The sequence below is a fragment of the Podarcis liolepis genome (genome assembly GCF_965112155.1).
Source record: "Podarcis liolepis genome assembly, chromosome: 10".
NCBI lineage: Eukaryota > Metazoa > Chordata > Lepidosauria > Squamata > Lacertidae > Podarcis > Podarcis liolepis.
The window spans coordinates 5,660,233-5,676,394 of NC_139562.1; the positions used below are offsets into that span (position 1 = coordinate 5,660,233).

The 16,162-nt window shown below is 49.2% G+C and overlaps 1 protein-coding gene across 12 annotated transcripts in view; it reads left to right on the top strand.

Annotated features, from left to right (window-relative positions):
• Positions 1–16,162, top strand: part of NRF1 (nuclear respiratory factor 1) — a 74,390-nt gene that overhangs the window by 40,586 nt on the left and 17,642 nt on the right. For 6 of the 12 annotated variants that reach the window (XM_083461379.1, XM_083461381.1, XM_083461374.1 and 3 more), the window contains 4 exons: positions 1,443–1,544; positions 6,340–6,497; positions 10,398–10,522; positions 12,555–13,328. In XM_083461379.1, the coding sequence (XP_083317505.1) occupies positions 1,443–1,544; positions 6,340–6,497; positions 10,398–10,522; positions 12,555–12,697 (528 nt within the window). In that variant the 3' untranslated portion in view covers positions 12,698–13,328. Of the gene's footprint in view, positions 1–1,442; positions 1,545–6,339; positions 6,498–10,397; positions 10,523–12,554; positions 13,329–16,162 lie in introns of those variants that run through there. The other 6 variants (XM_083461376.1, XM_083461377.1, XM_083461372.1 and 3 more) reach the window with 1 other exon arrangement.

Below are 16,162 nucleotides of genomic sequence, written 5' to 3' on the forward strand. Positions count from 1 at the left end.
ATAATAATAATAATAATAATAATAATAATAGTAATAATAAATTTATTATTTATACCCCACCGATCTGGCTGGGGTTCCCCAGCCACTCTGGGCGGCTTCCAAAAAAATATTAAAATACTGTAATGCATCAAACATTAAACGCTTCCCTAAACAGGGCTGCCTTCAGATGTCTTAACTCTGGACTTAACTGTCCAGAGGTCCTTTACCTTTTAACTTTTACCTTAGGTCCTAATCCAATTCTAACCACTACACCACACTAGTTCTCTTGCAGTTCCTTAGTACTGTGCAAACAATATTCTGTGTCATGTCACCCCAGGGTCGAACTTTGGCAAATACCTCTAGGTCTGAGGAGTTCTGGCCCTGAGTAATAGGAATCATTCTCCAAAATACTTGGTTGGTGTGCAAAGACACAGAAATTATTCATTTTTGTAGGAACACAGGGAATCTTCCTCAGGAGCTAGTGCACTTGTATGTTTGTGATATGTCATAGTTTAGCTTGGTGTGATGTGCGAATGCGGCCAACCTGAATCCAGAAAATTGTCACCCCTGCTTGGTTTAATTGGTTTCTTGATTTACTCACAACTGGCCTGTCTCATTGGTTTCAGTGTGACACATGATTTCTCTGGGCTCTAGGCCTTGTAGCTATTGTGTAGAGATCATTGGCCTTTGTGCCGATATTGTTGTTGTTTAGTTGTTTAGTCGTGTCCGCCTCGTCGTGACCCCATGGACCAGAGCACACCAGGCACTCCTGTCTTACACGGCCTCCTTGAGCACGCACAAGCTGTAGGGCAGCTGAGTAGGAGGAGGCAGGAAGACTCTGGAGGCCCCACGGTGAGCCCTATGGGCGCGCCACCCCAGGCACCCTAGCGGCTTCCTCTGCCACTGGGCCTATGGCACATGAGCAGATTGCTGTTGTTGTTGTTTAGTTGTTTAGCCGTGTCCGACTCTTCATGACCCCCTGGACCAGAGCACGCCAGGCACTCCTGTCTTCCACTGCCTCCCGCAGTTTGGTCAAACTCATGCTGGTAGCTTCAAGAACACTGTCCCACCATCTCGTCCTCTGTCTTCCTCTTCTCCTTGTGCCCTCCATCTTTCCCAACATCAGGGTCTTTTCCAGGGAGTCTTCTCTTCTCATGAGGTGGCCAAAGTCTTGGAGCCTCAGCTTCAGGATCTGTCCTTCCAGTGAGCACTCAGGGCTGATTTCCTTAAGAATGGAAAAGAATGTGCCAATATATTTTAATTTTTCCCATATAAATAAATTTTGAAACCCGCAGCTCGGCTGCAGGGCTTGGGACCAAGCTAGAAATCTGAATGAGCAGGGAGATACGTATTGTGTTTCTTTAACTTGGACCGTGTGATGCATATGATCATAGCCCAAGAAGCAAACTGACTGGAAAGTCAACCCTTGGTGGCATCTCACTGACTACCGTTGTGTGTTGCAGGTTGGCACAGGAGCTACGGTAGCGACCTTGGCAGATGCCTCCGAATTGCCCACCACCGTCACTGTCGCACAAGTCAACTACTCTGCAGTAACCGACGGAGAGGTGAGTGGCGATGTTGGCTAGCAAGGCCTGCGCCCAGAGATCTCATGGTAGATCACTTCCTGAAAATTCACATGGAAAGTGTTTCCACAAGCTCTCTGAACCCACACGGCAGCTAAGCTTAGGGATAGGGAGCCAGATTAGGTGCTGGGCAGAAACCTGACCTCCCATGCACCAGCTTTGACTGGTAGGTGGAGCTGCCCACCTGTCAGTCCCTTGGCGTCATTAGGATATTGATGAGTGATGACTTCAAAGGGGCTGGCCCCTCTCAGCTGATGAAGGCAAGGGCTGATTATCAGTTGGTGGTCCAGCTCTTGCAAAGGCACAGGGCTTCATAGGCGCTGCTGATTGGCGCCCCCTGCAGCTTTTGATGTCAGGTGTTGGGCAGGTGGGCCAACCTAGCGAAAGCTACCTGTGAGCCAAATGTGGAGGCCTGCTGGACCGAATGAGCGGGGCTGATTGAATCTGACTTTCTGAAGTTTAAGGTCATTTTGCTGTGTGCAAAATGGCTGCCATTAGAGCTTGCTTTTTTTTAAAAAAAAGTTGAAAAGTGATTGGTACATTTTATAAAACCGTTATTTTTACATTATGTCCACCTGGATGCGAACCCATAAATTGCTGTGCTTTTTGCTGGCAAGGAGGTTAGGGGGAGGGTGGGATTATTGTTATTGTTTTTGTTTTTATTATGTATTTTGTGTTCTCTATCTTGTACTTTTATGTTTTGAACTGCCCTGATGAGATCTATGGATGAATGGTGGTGGAATAATAATCGGAGAATGAATGATTCAGTAGAGCCCTTTTTTCTCTGGGTTCTGATTTTTGCACACAGTCAAAAACTTGCTTTACGTATTTCATGAAGAACTAGCCAGGTGGATCTATCAGCAATATCCATTTCCACAACAGCTAGCAAAAGTGTGTGTGTTGTTTTTTTAAAAAAACCATTTAAGGTCTCATTTTCTGTTAACTCTCTTGGTTAACAGAAATCAGTTGATTTCGTTGCGGTGGTTATTGATCATTTTCTCAGTGCCATCCTTGTACAGGGTATGCTCTACTCTGATGGCAAGGAATAATCGATTTGCAGAAATATGGCTCCCTGCCTCCTAGCACATTTACACAGTGGATATACTTCAGCTTCATTTCAGCTGGGGCAGAATCAGGAGGGTTAAACAGAGGCTTCACATAGGTCCGGGGTCAGCAAACTTTTTCAGCAGGGGGCCGGTCCACTGTCCCTCTGACCTTGTGGGGGGCCAGACTATATTTTGAAAAAAATAATAATGAATGAATTCCTATGCCCCACAAATAACCCAGAGGTGCATTTTAAATAAAAGCACACCTTCTGCTCATGTAAAAACACCAGGCAGGCCCCACAAATAACCCAGAGATGCATTTTAAATAAAAGGAAATATTCCAATGTAAAAACGTGCTGATTCCCGGACTGTCTGCGGGCCAGATTCAGAAGGCGATTGGGCCGGATCCGGCCCCCGGGCCTTAGTTTGCCTACCCATGACATAGGTGTTCTGGCAGAGGCAAAGCGAGCGACTTTGGGACTGGAAAGCCCAGGCTGGGGAAGCGAATACTAACTTTCTTGAACACTTGGGTGTGGGGAGCTGGGAAGAACAGACTCCTCTTGGAGAGAGGGAGAGGCCTGTTCTCTTTCCATTGGACCCGAGTCCAAGTCTCCAGGCCTTTGTGTCAGGACGGAGTGGCGAAGCCCCACGTTCTCCGGAAAGGGATAGGATTCTCAGGGCAATAGGTGGCAGCACAAAAACAGCTCTTGTTCCCAGAGACGCCGGCATTTGCATTTGAAAGGCCGGCTAGAAACTGGTTGTTTTGTTTTTGGAGATTTCTGTCCCTGAAAATTCCACCCGTTGCATCAAAGGGGGTTTCAGGAGACAAGCCCCTCATTGTCTCCGTGAAAGCGGGCACCTTCCACCTTGCCTAATGCATTTGCTTCCTGTTCCGAGCATGTGAAGATACGAAGTCACTGCCTCCTGCAATTGAGTCTGGCCACAGCCTGTTCCTTGCCACGTTGGCTGAATAGAATAACCAACCAACCGCTAGCTGCCACCTCCTTTCCCCAGTACCATTTATTCATTGAGAAATACATTTACAACGTAAATACAATACAAATACAGCCGTACCTTGGTTCTCGAACTTAATCCATTCCGGGAGTCTGCTTGACTCCCGAAACCGTTCGAAAACCAAGGCGCAGCTTCCGATTGGCTGCAGGAGCTTCCTGCTCTCATCAGAAGCTGAGTCGGGTGTCCGGCTTCCAAAAAACGTTCGCACACTGGAACACTTCCAGGTTTGCGGAGTTTGGGAGCCAATTTGTTCAATAACTAAGCCGTTCGAAAACCAAGATACCTCTGGTTGCGAAGAAGCCATAGCCCCGCGCAATCTCTCCCTGCCGGAGGGGTTGCGCGCGGCTATGGAACAAGCCTGCATTCGCTCCCTAGGACGCACACACATTTCCCCTCAATTTTTGGAGGGGAAAAATTGCGTCCAATGGAGCGAAAAATACGGTACATACACTGACTGGCAACAGCGGCTCCCTCCTGAGGCTCAGGCAGAGAATCTTCCCATCCGTAGCTGGAGATGGCTTTGGGGAGTGAGCCAGAGACTTCTGCTGTGAAATGCTCTACCCATGGAGATGATAGAGGTGGGGACATTATACCATATGTGGTGGGGGTGTAAAGCGGTAAGACAATTTTGGAACGAGATACAGTGATACCTCAGGTTAAGTACTTAAATCGTTCCGGAGGTCCGTACTTAACCTGAAACTGTTCTTAACCTGAAGCACCACTTTAGCTAATGGGGCCTCCTGCTGCCGCTGCGCCACCGGAGCACAATTTCTGTTCTCATCCCGAAGCAAAGTTCTTAACGTGAAGCACTATTTCTGGGTAAGCGGAGTCTGTAACCTGAAGCGTCTGTAACCTGAGGTACCACTGTACATGAGGAGATCAAAAAGATGCTCAGGAGCTCTATTTCAAAAAAACCAGAGTCATACTTATTGAGTTTTATTAACAAACGACATACCCAAGGACAAAAGGAATATATTTTTGTATATAACTGCAGCCGCAAGAATACTTATGGCAAAATATTGGAAAACAGAAAAAGTACCACAAATGACAAGTTAAGATTTGTGAGTTTGCCGAGATGGCAAAAATGACTGCAGCAATCAGGGGCTGCTCCAATCAAAAATTCTACACAGAATGGGAATGCATAGGGGAATACCTGAAGAAATATGGTGTTAAAGCAGAACTCCTAATAGGCAATTGTTAAGCGTGTAAGGACAAAAGAAGTAATTATAATTTATTGGTTTTCATGTTATTTTGTTAAAGCAACTAGAAAAAACATTATGTTGGGAAGATCTCACATAGGTGAAGGGAAGCAGTGAGGAGGAGGGGAGGGTAAAAATAAAAAAGAAAAAACCCTCCCATCGCCCCTCCACGTACCAAAATCTTGGCATTGAGAAATGCACCCAAGCTGGCCCAGAGATGGAAAGAAGGCAAAGTCCCAACCAGAGAAGGATGGCAGATTGAGGTGGTGGATTATGCAGAAATGGCAGAAATGACCGGAAGAATCGGAAATCCGGAAGACCAAAAATTTAATAAGGAATGGGGGAAATTTCCAATTGACCTTAAAAACCATGGAAAGACAGTTAAAATTGTTGGCAGGGTTGGGATAACACTTGTAGTTTAATGGTGGATTTTGGATACAATGGAGATGTAGCAAGATTTGGATTCTTATAAAAGATGCGGGAGGAAGTGATTAATAATAGAACCAACAAAGGGGAGAAGGGAAGCCCAGGAGATTCTCTGGAATCTTGTTCTTACGTTGTATGTTGGATATGTGATGGTGAAATTCTTATAAGACAGAGCTATTCCACCTGGCTTTCAATTTGAACTTAGCCTGATCTTTTATTCCCCTTCCTTTCCTCCCTCTCCCCCTTTTATGAAGATCCCACAGCTAATTCTCCCCTGGTCTCCTCACTGGCCCAAACAGGACTAATTTAGCCAGCTAGCCCTGGTGATCATCCAATGTTTATTGGATGGATTTCCCCCCTAAATTGATTTTTGAATTCTGAATTTATTGTTATTTACGTTTTATACTGTATTTTATGCTCTTTTTTGTTGCATCAATTAAGTGTTTAAAATTTGTTGTTAGCTGCCCTGAGCCTGGTATGTGTATGGGTTCCTCGTGCGTAAGTTGCCCCCTCTCCAAGCTTTGTTGCCTTGCTAAACCTTTCAGTCTGGCAGCCCTTCACTTCGTGGCTGCCTCAGTCGCTAGCAGAATGCGTCAGTGGGCGTTTCTTAAACCTTTTCCAGCATAAAAGCTGTTTGACGCCAAGTCTCCTCCTACTCTCCCTGCGCGGAAGTCTTCTGCGCAGGGTGGGCGTGGGTAGCAGAAGACCCGTGCTCTCCCCGCTGGTGTCCAGTGAAGAGTCCTGGAGCCCTCTCGCCGATTCCCCCATCAGCCCCTCTATATCCCTGGTGTTGCGCTGATTTCCTTCCCCAGGTGATGAGCTACCTCTCTCCCTGCTGGGTCCCTCTCTAGCATCATTTGAGAGCCTTCCCTCCGCCTCTAGCTCCGATGTCAGTTCCCTGACAGGTGGGCTATAAATAAAAAATTATTATTATTATTATTATTATTATTATTATTATTATTATTAGAAAAACCAAATAAATAAATTTATTGGAAGAGAGAGAGAAATGCACCCAAGCAGGAACAGTCCCTGGATACTTTCTGAGATGGCCCGGGTTTCATCATGCCTCTCTCGTCTTCTCCGTCCCACCAGGTGGAGCAGAACTGGGCGACGCTACAGGGAGGAGAGATGACGATCCAAACCACCCAGGCCTCCGAAGCCACGCAGGCAGTGGCGTCCCTGGCAGAAGCGGCGGTGGCGGCATCGCAAGAGATGCAGCAAGGGGCAACAGTCACCATGGCCCTCAACAGGTATTGAGATGCTGTCGCAACACTGGGCACGTGGGGTCTTCATTGATGTTTGGGGGCTGGGCTGGTTTGGTGCAGGCCAATGGCTCCTTGCTACCTAACCTCTCTCTAAAAGTAACGTGCAAAAGAAGCAAAGTTATAGCTCATGAAATCTCACCTTGGGTAGTTTTGCAAAAAGTCAAGTCTCTTTTAGCCAACAGTAGAGCTGTTTTGCGGGGGATGCGGGTGGCGCTGTGGGTTAAACCCCTGAGCCTGGGGCTTGCCGATCAGAAGGTCGGCGGTTCGAATCCCAGCGATGGGGTGAGCTCCCATTGCTCAGTCCCTGCTCCTGCCAACCTGGCAGTTCGAAAGCACGTCAAAAGTGCAAGTAGATAAATAGGTACCACTCCGGCAGGAAGGTAAACGGCGTTTCCATGCACTGGTCTGGTTTGCCAGAAGCGGCTTAGTCATGCTGGCCACATGACCCAGAAGCTGTACGCCGCCTCCCTTGGCCAATGAAGCGAGATGAGCACCGCAACCCCAGAGTCAGCCATGACTGGACCTAATGGTCAGGGGTACCTTTACCTTTACATTTACCCAGAGCTGTTTTGGGATTCACAAGACTCGGCAAGTCTGCCTTTAAGAGGCCCTCTTCTAAGAGAGCTCTGCAGTTCTGAAGCAGGGCGCAGTGTTCGTTTGCTTGTTTCCTGCTGGGAAGGCAGGGCTGCTGATGACAGAAAATACCCCAGCCGAAAGGAGCAATAAAATACCATCAAAGCATTGCACCATTTATATTTCCCTCCTCTTTGTTAATAGGCCCCCAAGGTGATGGGGCAACAGGCTCTCGCGCTTGCTTGAGAAAACTTAAGCATGGTGGGGTAGCCAAATACCTGCGTGTTCGCTTTTAAAGGGATTTGGTTACGAATTTCCCATTTATTTGAAATAAAAAAATTCCTTCCAGTAGCACCTTAAAGACCAACTAAGTTAGTTCTTGGTATGAGCTTTCGTGTGCATGCACACTTCTTCAGATACCACGAAAGCTCATACCAAGAACTAACTTAGTTGGTCTTAAAGGTGCTACTGGAAGGATTTTTTTTTATTTTGACTATGGCAGACCAACACGGCTACCTATCTGTAACTGAACCCATTTATTTGCTTATTTATTAAGTGCTCATTTTGTTAGCACAACACCAGAGGCAAAATGCCCTTGACAATAGCCAGGTGGCTGCTAGCCACGACAGGAGCATAGCATGAGGAGCTGAGGGGGCCGTTGTCCCGGGCTCAGTCTTTTGGGGGGGGCACATCAAGGCACCGAGCCCCACCGTGAGCTGCTGCATCCTTCTCACAGTACCCTGCGGCCAAGGAGGGCGCAACAGGTGTGCTCCCTGACCTCTGACCAGCAGACCCACACAGTCTGAATGTTGTCACCTGTGGCGATGGGCCGTGGGGTGCCCTGCCTCTCCACCGACTCCGCAATAACATTTGATATCAGGCCTCTGTTGCTTTCGAAGCTGATTCCCTTGCCGACACACACCAGCTCGGCTTCTAAGCCTCCGATGCGCAGGAGGATTGGCTTGGGGTATCGGCAGGAAAGTCTGCTTTGCTGTGGGGAAATGGTTCTGATGGCAGCGGATTTAATAGCGTCCCCCGAGGGTTTGTTAACAAGCCTCCAAGCGCCTGAGCTGACTCCAGCACTCCTTGTGCGGGAGTGAGGCGGTGGCTGGGCTGGGAGCGAACAGGATTGCAGCCGACAGATATGGAAACCAGAGAGAAAAGGCATTGTTCTTTCCTGTTGCAGCCCAATAGTCATACAGTGGTACCTCGGGTTACATACGCTTCAGGTCACATACACTTCAGCTTACAGACTCTGCTAACCCAGAAATAGTGCTTCAGGTTAAGAACTTTGCTTCAGGATGAGAACAGAAATCGTGCTCTGGTGGCGTGGCGGCAGCAGGAGGCCCCATTAGCTAAAGTGGTGCTTCAGGTTAAGAACAGTTTCAGTTTAAGAACGAATTAAATACTTAACCCGAGGTACCACTGTAGTAGTATTATACACTACACCCAGAGTGGCTGGGGCAACCCGGTAAGATGGGCAGGGTACAAATAATAAAGTTTTCATTACAGTCATACCTTGGTTTTCAAACAGCTTAGTTCTCAAACGTTTTGGCTCCCAAACACCGCAAGCCCAGAAGTGACTGTTCCTTCCGGTTTGCGAACTATTTTTGGAAGCCGAACGTCCCAACGGGGCTTCTGATTGGCTGCAGGAGCTTCCTGCAGCCAATCAGAAGCTGCGCTTTGGTTTCCGAACATTTTGGAAGTCGAACAGACTTCGGAATGGATTCCGTTCGACTTCCAAGGTACGACTGTGTTATATTTATTTATACCCTGCCTTTTTCCCCTGACAGGGACTCAAGGCAGCTCACAAATATGAACTGCTATAAACATGAGGGCAAAACATTAAAAAACAAGAAAATATTAATAGGCTTGTATATGTATGCATATAATTCTGTTAATGTTTGCTTGTTTTTTGTTGATTCCACCCCCAAAGCCTGTTGCAAGGAGAAGGGCTTCCCCTGCTGGCAGAAGGACAACAGGGAGGGAGCCAATCTGGCTTCTCCAGGGAAGGAGTTCCAAAGTCTGGGAGCAGCCACTGAAAAGCCCCGCTTCTGTGTCCCTACCACGTTCGCCTGGGAAGGCGGTGGGACCAATAGAAGCCCACTCTTCAAAGAAGAGTACACATAATACCTGTTCCCCATTTGCAAGCGATCAATCTCTCTGTGTGGCAGCGCTTGCACTGTGGAACTCCCTGCCTATTGATATCAGGCAGGCATCCTCACTCTGCTCTTTTCTGTGTCCGCTAAAAACATTTTAGTTTAGACCAGCCTACCCAGACATACAGGGGACGCGGGTGGCGCTGTGGGTTAAACCACAGAACCTAGGACTTGCCTATCAGAAGGTCGGCGGTTCGAATCCCTGTGACAGGGTGAGTTCCCGTTGCTCGGTCCCTGCTCCTGCCAACCTAGCAGTTTGAAAGCACGTCAAAGTGCAAGTAGATAAATAGGTAGCGCTCCGGCGGGAAGGTAAATGGCGTTTCCGTGCGCTGCTCTAGTTCGCCAGAAGTGGCTTAGTCATTCTGGCCACATGACCCGGAAGCTGTACACTGGCTCCCTCGGCCAGTAAAGCGAGATGAGCGCCGCAACCCCAGAGTCGGCCACGACTGGACCTAATGGTCAAGGGTCCCTTTACCTTTACCTTTATCCAGACATATAATCCTACCTTGGCTTATGTTACCCTCAGGTAACGTAAACTTCAGGTTGTGAAAGCGGCAAACCTGGAAGTATACTTCCGGGTTTCGCCACATGCGCAGAAGCGCTGTATCGCGCCGTGCACATGAAAAGAAGCAGCACCTCCGATGGCAGAAACCGTGGGATCCGTCTGGAGCTCTGGAATGGATCCCGTCCGCAATCGGAGGTACCACTGCATTGAGTATGGATGTATGTTGTGATCTGCTTTTAGCTTACTGTCGATTTTATGTTTTGAATGATTTGCACAGTTGCTTTTACACTTTTTTTTTAACTGATGGTTGCATTGTTTTATTCTCTTCTTAAACTGCTTTGAGGGATTTTTTTTTTTTTGTTTTACCACCTAGCAGTGTATAGATTTTATGAAATAAACAAAGAAAGAAGATGCTTTGGTGGGGATATTCTGGTGGCTCCTGACTTCTGCAGGGCTTTTGTGAACAGAGACATGTTCCCCATCATCTCTCCAACTTTGCCACGCCTGTTACCTTGAATCAGGAACACTTTTTTTTTTTAACTTCCCAGGGCTAGAGGTTAAATTTGGGACTCCGGTCCATGCCAAGCACGTTTCATTGCTTGCTCGCTCTCTGTCCTTTTGGTAACCTCTACTCTCCTTGCCTTGCAGCGAAGCAGCCGCCCACGCCGTCGCCACGCTTGCAGAAGCCACCCTCCAAGGCGGGGGCCAGATTGTTTTGTCCGGTGAAACTGCAGCAGCCGTCGGCGCGCTCACCGGGGTTCAAGATGCGAACGGTAGGCCGATGCAGATACGCAATTGTGTTTCTTCCTGATTCCTTTGTGACTGATGGATGGGGTTTCAAAGTCTCACTGGGCCCAAAGAAGGCGGTTCCCAGCCAGAGCAGTAAAATCTACCCGCTTTGTCGTTTGCTCGCCTCAAAAAAGAGTGGCTTCCTGAGTTGTTGGGCTCTCAGAATGCAGGAAAGTTCGCAGAACTTAGCTTCTCCAATTTATAGGCCCCTCTGCTTCCTTTCCCTGGGTGACATCGGTGGAGCCACGCAACTCAGGTCTTTGCATGCAGAGGTCCCAGATTCAGTTCCACAGCTTCACTGGGGAAAAGGTCAGGTTAACAGGTGACAGGAAAGGTCTCTGCACAAGGTCTCTGCACTGAGGTCCAGCTCTGAGGGCGTCCTAGGGGTTCCCTCCCTGCGAGAAGTGAAGTTACAGGGAACCAGGCACAGGTCCTTCTCGGTGGGGGCATCCGCCCTGCGGAATACCCTCCCACCAGATGTCAAGGAAACAAACAACTATGTGACTTTTAGAAGACATCTGAAGGCAGCTTCGTATAGGGAAGTTTATAAAGTTTGATGTTTTATTATGTTTTTATATGTGATGGTAGCTGCCCAGAGTGGCTGGGGCAACCAGTCAGATGGGCAGTGTATTATTATTATTATTATTATTATTATTATTATTATTATTATTATTACAATGGTACCTCTAGATGCGAACAGGATCCGTTCCGGAGCCGCGTTCGCATCTAGAAGCAAACGTAACTAGCGATGGCACGTCTGCGCACGCACGCGTTGCTTTTCACCGCTTCTGCACATGCGTGTGACGTCATTTTGAGCGTCCGCGCATGCGCAAGCGGCGAAACCCGGAAGTAACGTACTCCGTTACTTCCGGGTTGCCGCGGAGCGCAACTCGAACGCGCTCATCCCGAAGCGCATTCAACCCAAGGTATGACTGTATTATTATTATTATTATTATTATTATTATTATTATTATTATGAGGTATTATCAGACCTCAGGGGCACAGCCCAGCCAGGCAAAAACCCTCTAGGAAGTGTGCATAGTAGGGCTAGCAAGATGTGGCCTAGGAAGAGAGAGCATGCCTGGGCCAACGGTCTGCCTCAGTGTAAAGCGGTTTCGTACGGTTCCCTGTGTGGTGTAGACCTGAGCATCCTTCATGCTGTTTACTCCGTTGGGTTTCCCGCTCCGGCCTCAGAGCCGGTAACCAAGCCTAGAAATGTACGCGGTCTCTCTGCTTGCTTAATTGCTGCTTTTCTGCTCCCGAGAGCCCAGGCACCTTGCAGCTGGTAAACAAGTCACTTGCAACGCCTTCAGCAAAGCGTTCCAAAACCTTCCTCCTTCCTTCAGCAGGGCAAACAGTTCTGAGGCTGTTTGGCTGCTCCAGCCCTGCCCCAAAGAAGACTTTCTTGGCAACTGGGTCTTTGCAAAGTGGGACTCTGGCAGGCCTGCAGAACCACAGAGCGTTCTAGCAAGACTGTTCTGCTTTCTGCCCGGGGGTGCAGGCGTTCCAAGCCCATCTAATGGGTTCCTATGCAAAGAGGCGCTTCTTAGGATTTTGCAGCCATTGAGAGCCTTATCCGCAGGAGCTGGGGCTGCTAATAACCAGCACTTCGAATTTCACCCTGCAGCAAATTGCGATTCAGGGCAGTGGGCTGTCGTCGGCTCCAAGCCGCGGCAGCAATGGTTCTGAATTCCAGCTGCTGAAAAGCACCAGAGGGAAGAGTTCCTCTTATGCTTAAATTCTGCTTGCAGGCATCTGTTTGGCTATTGCAAAAACAGGATGCACAGTGCGTGGGCCATTGGCCTCATCCAACGGGCTCTCCTTACGGCTAGAGGGCTGGTGGTTGCTTGTTCTCTCGGACCCACTTATGCCAGAAGCTGCTCTGACCTTGGTCTGCGCTCAGAATCACTGTAGAGTTGGAAGGGACCCCGAGGGACATCTAGTCCAACCCCCCTGCAACGCAGGCATTATTAAGTTATTGTAGTGCCTAAATCCCCACTGCCTTACATCTTGCAGCTCCTGTTGCCCCAGAGGAAGTGGGGAGCGAAGCCCCTGCTGACCCTGTGAGCCTCACTTGGGGCGTCCCCATGGCACACTCCTACATCATCTGGCCCGCAGGAAACGGCATGGAAAGGACCTTGGCATCCCTTTTAAGCTAAGGATTGAGGCGGGTTGGGCAGAGCTGCCGGTCCCAATCCCCCTCCGAGCCCTTCTGCCTTGCTCACCCGTTCAGAAATGAGATGGTTTCTTTTCCAAGAGGGTTGGCGGGCTGGTCAGATATTGCCAGCTTGAAGAAGGCCTGTGATTTGAGCTTGGTCAAATGCTGTCAAATATTCTGAGAATGCCAACTTATTGGTGGCAGCTCAAGGGCTCCCCCCCCCCAAAGTTTTGTGATGATGCCCATATCTTTGCAATGGCAGGTATAGGGCCTCCGCCCCACATCCTTGCAGCAGTCAGGAGCAGATTCATAGGAAAGCTTCTCTTTCTGGTCACGACCAGTGGCTCTGGACAGGGTGCTAGGCATCTTCAGATGCAAACGGCCACCACCCTCTGACTCCCATTTTGCTTGCTGCAGGGAACGCAGGCTGCTCCCCCCTTTCCCACGTGGGTCTGCCTTACATCGGCCTGGAAATATCTTTCAGCTTTCAAAACATCAATTGCATTGTTTCACAGTAGCTGTTAACGGCTTTGGGGTTCTTGTAATTAGTGTTGCCATCAAAATCTGTAGATGATGAAAGTACCCTCTCTTTTTGTGTTGCTGTTGTTGTAATAAAGTGAATGCTTGAAAAACATTTGACCATTATTTGACCAACGTTTGAACAAGCCAGGTGACCCAAGTCTTTCTTTTTCTTCCAAATCCTTCACATACCCAGCTCTTGACATTCATGATAAAGGGGGTTGCATTCCTGGCTTTCTGCCCTGCGCCACTTCCATCCCCATGCCATTTCTTCTCTCCTACCACTGCTCTTATGGGACGCAGGTGGCGCTGTGGGTTAAACCACAGAGCCTAGGACTTGCCGATCAGAAGGTCGGCAGTTCGAATCCCCGTGATGGGGTGAGCTCCCGTTGCTCGGTCCCTGCTCCTGCCAACCTAGCAGTTCGAAAGCACGTCAAAGTGCAAGTAGATAAATAGGTACCGCTCCGGCGGGAAGGTAAACGGCGTTTCCGTGCGCTGCTCTGGTTTGCCAGAAGCGGCTTAGTCATGCTGGCCACATGACCCGGAAGCTGTACGCCGGCTCCCTCGGCCAATAAAGCGAGATGAGCGCCGCAACCCCAGAGTCGGCCACGACTGGACCTAATGGTCAGGGGTCCCTTTACCTTTTTACCATTGCTCTAATTTTGGGTGGCATTAAGAGTTCGGTGCCTCTGGCTAAGCTAGGTTGGGAGCTGGGGAGCGTTGGGGAACACTGTGCCATGTAGTGTTCTTACATAACTGGCCGATCGCTTTTCCTTCGCCGGTGGGCGGGCAGCAGTAGCAGACTCTTTGCAATCGCACGGAGCACAAATGCTCAGCATCCCCGGCTCGTGCTTGGATGCTTTTTGCATTTTGACTTCTGGGCAGGCCAGTCCTCTCCCACCCGACACCCAGGAAAGGATCTGCCCGGTTACACGGGCGTCAGCTCCCCGGCGTAGCCAATCAGAGAGGCTTCGTTAGCGTGGAACTCGGTCGGCGTAGAAGATTAAGGGGGCAGCTATCTGATTGGTCACGAATAGCTGAGGGAGGGGAAGGACGGCGAAGAGCCTTAGCGAGCGGTGGAATTAACCAGCCAATTCATTCTGCCCTAGATTCGATGCGGACGAATGGGCTCGTTCTTCATCCTATTACGTATGCCTCCTCCGGCCCGTCCTTCGCTTCTTAGCAAGAGCTTTGCCAAAGTCCAGTAATCCTGACGTCCTTTCCTGCAAGGAAATAGCCGTATCTGTTACCCGTATTGCCGCTGGTTAGTGGAGGCCGGCCGAGAACCCCTCCCTGACCATAAACGCAGTGGGTGGCAGAAGGGATGTTCTTCAAGGGTCAGAAAGCTGTATCTCTGCTGCCAGGGTTCATGGTACAGCGATCTCTCCACGCTGGAATCTTTTGGACACCAAATTTAACTGATAAGAGGACTTTGTCCTCCTAGCCCTTCTCCCGTTAACCCCAGTCGATGGAGATCGGCTGCGGTTATTCAGCGGAGAAGAGGAGTGCACTCGCTTCACCACCTCACGTGTCCCTAGCCTTAGCTAGTACGTTTCCAAGCACAATTCAAAGTGTTGGTGCTGACCTTTAAAGCCCTAAACGGCCTCGGTCCAGTATACCTGAAGGAGCGTCTCCACCCCCATCGTTCTGCCCGGACACTGAGGTCCAGCACCGAGGGCCTTCTGGCAGTTCCCTCCCTGTGAGAAGTTACAGGGAACCAGACAGAGGGCCTTCTCGGTAGTGGCGCCCGCCCTGAGGAACGCCCTCCCATCAGATGTGAAGGAAATAAGCAGCTATCCTATCTTTAAAAGACATCTGAAGGCAGCCCTGCTTAGGGAAGTTTTTAATATTTAACGCTGTACTGTTTTTAACACTTGATTGGGAGCCGCCCAGAGTGGCTGGGGAAACTCAGCCAGATGGGTGGGGTATAAATAATAAATTATTATTATATTATTATTAGCTCTGACACTGAAGTCATGTTTCGGGGTAAACCTGAGTGACCTGTTTGCAGAGGGGCAGGGGCTCCCATGAGCAGAACCGAGTGTTCAAGTTCGGTGGCAAATTCATAGCGGAGGGGGCTCTCCGTGGCTACTGGCCCCTGGTGGCTGTGGTCTGCCTGCAAACTGGGAGGCTGCCATGCTTCTGAATTGCTGGAAACCGCAGGAGGAGAGTAGCAGCTCTGATCCTTCTTGCAGGGCATCCGGTTGACCAGTGTGGAAACAGGATGCTGGATTTAAGTGGGCCATTGGCCTGACCCAGCCAGCTCCTCTTGCACGCCTATTCAATCCAAATTCTGCACCAATAAAGGGTGATTTCTGCGGCCTGCATGGATTAGGTACATTGACGGAACGTGCACAATTCGTCTTCTATTTCCTGATCTCCGGTTCTAGTTTTGCTAGTTGCGGGTCAGGAGCTTTGCTGCTCACCGAAGCTACGGAAATCCCATCCAGCCCTCTTCCTGCCCTGCTGAGATGCAAGCAGCAGGGACACAGCAATAAGGACTAAAGACTTGATTCATTAAGTAATGAAAAAAGCAGTTCTCAGAGAGCTGAATTCTGCAAACTGGGTGCTTTATTTGTGGAACTGCAGGTGCAATCCTGACTGTTCCAGAATGTCACTTCGTCTCAGTGATCTATCAAACGCCGAGCCCAGGAAGTCATGTGACCATCTCTTCCTCCCTCTCAATATGACTGGTGGCTTTTGGGATGCCCTGGGAAGATTAACTGTGGTGTGTTTGGAATGGAGATGCCTCCAGCCCCGAGGTCAATGCTGCCCACTGCAATTCCAAGCCCAGCACTTGGTGTGCTTATAATAATAATAATAATAATAATTTATTATTTATACCCCGCCCATCTGGCTGGGCTTCCCCAGCCACTCTGGGCGGCTTCCAAAAGAATATTAAAATACTATAATACATCAAACATTAAAAGCTTCCCGAAACAGGGCT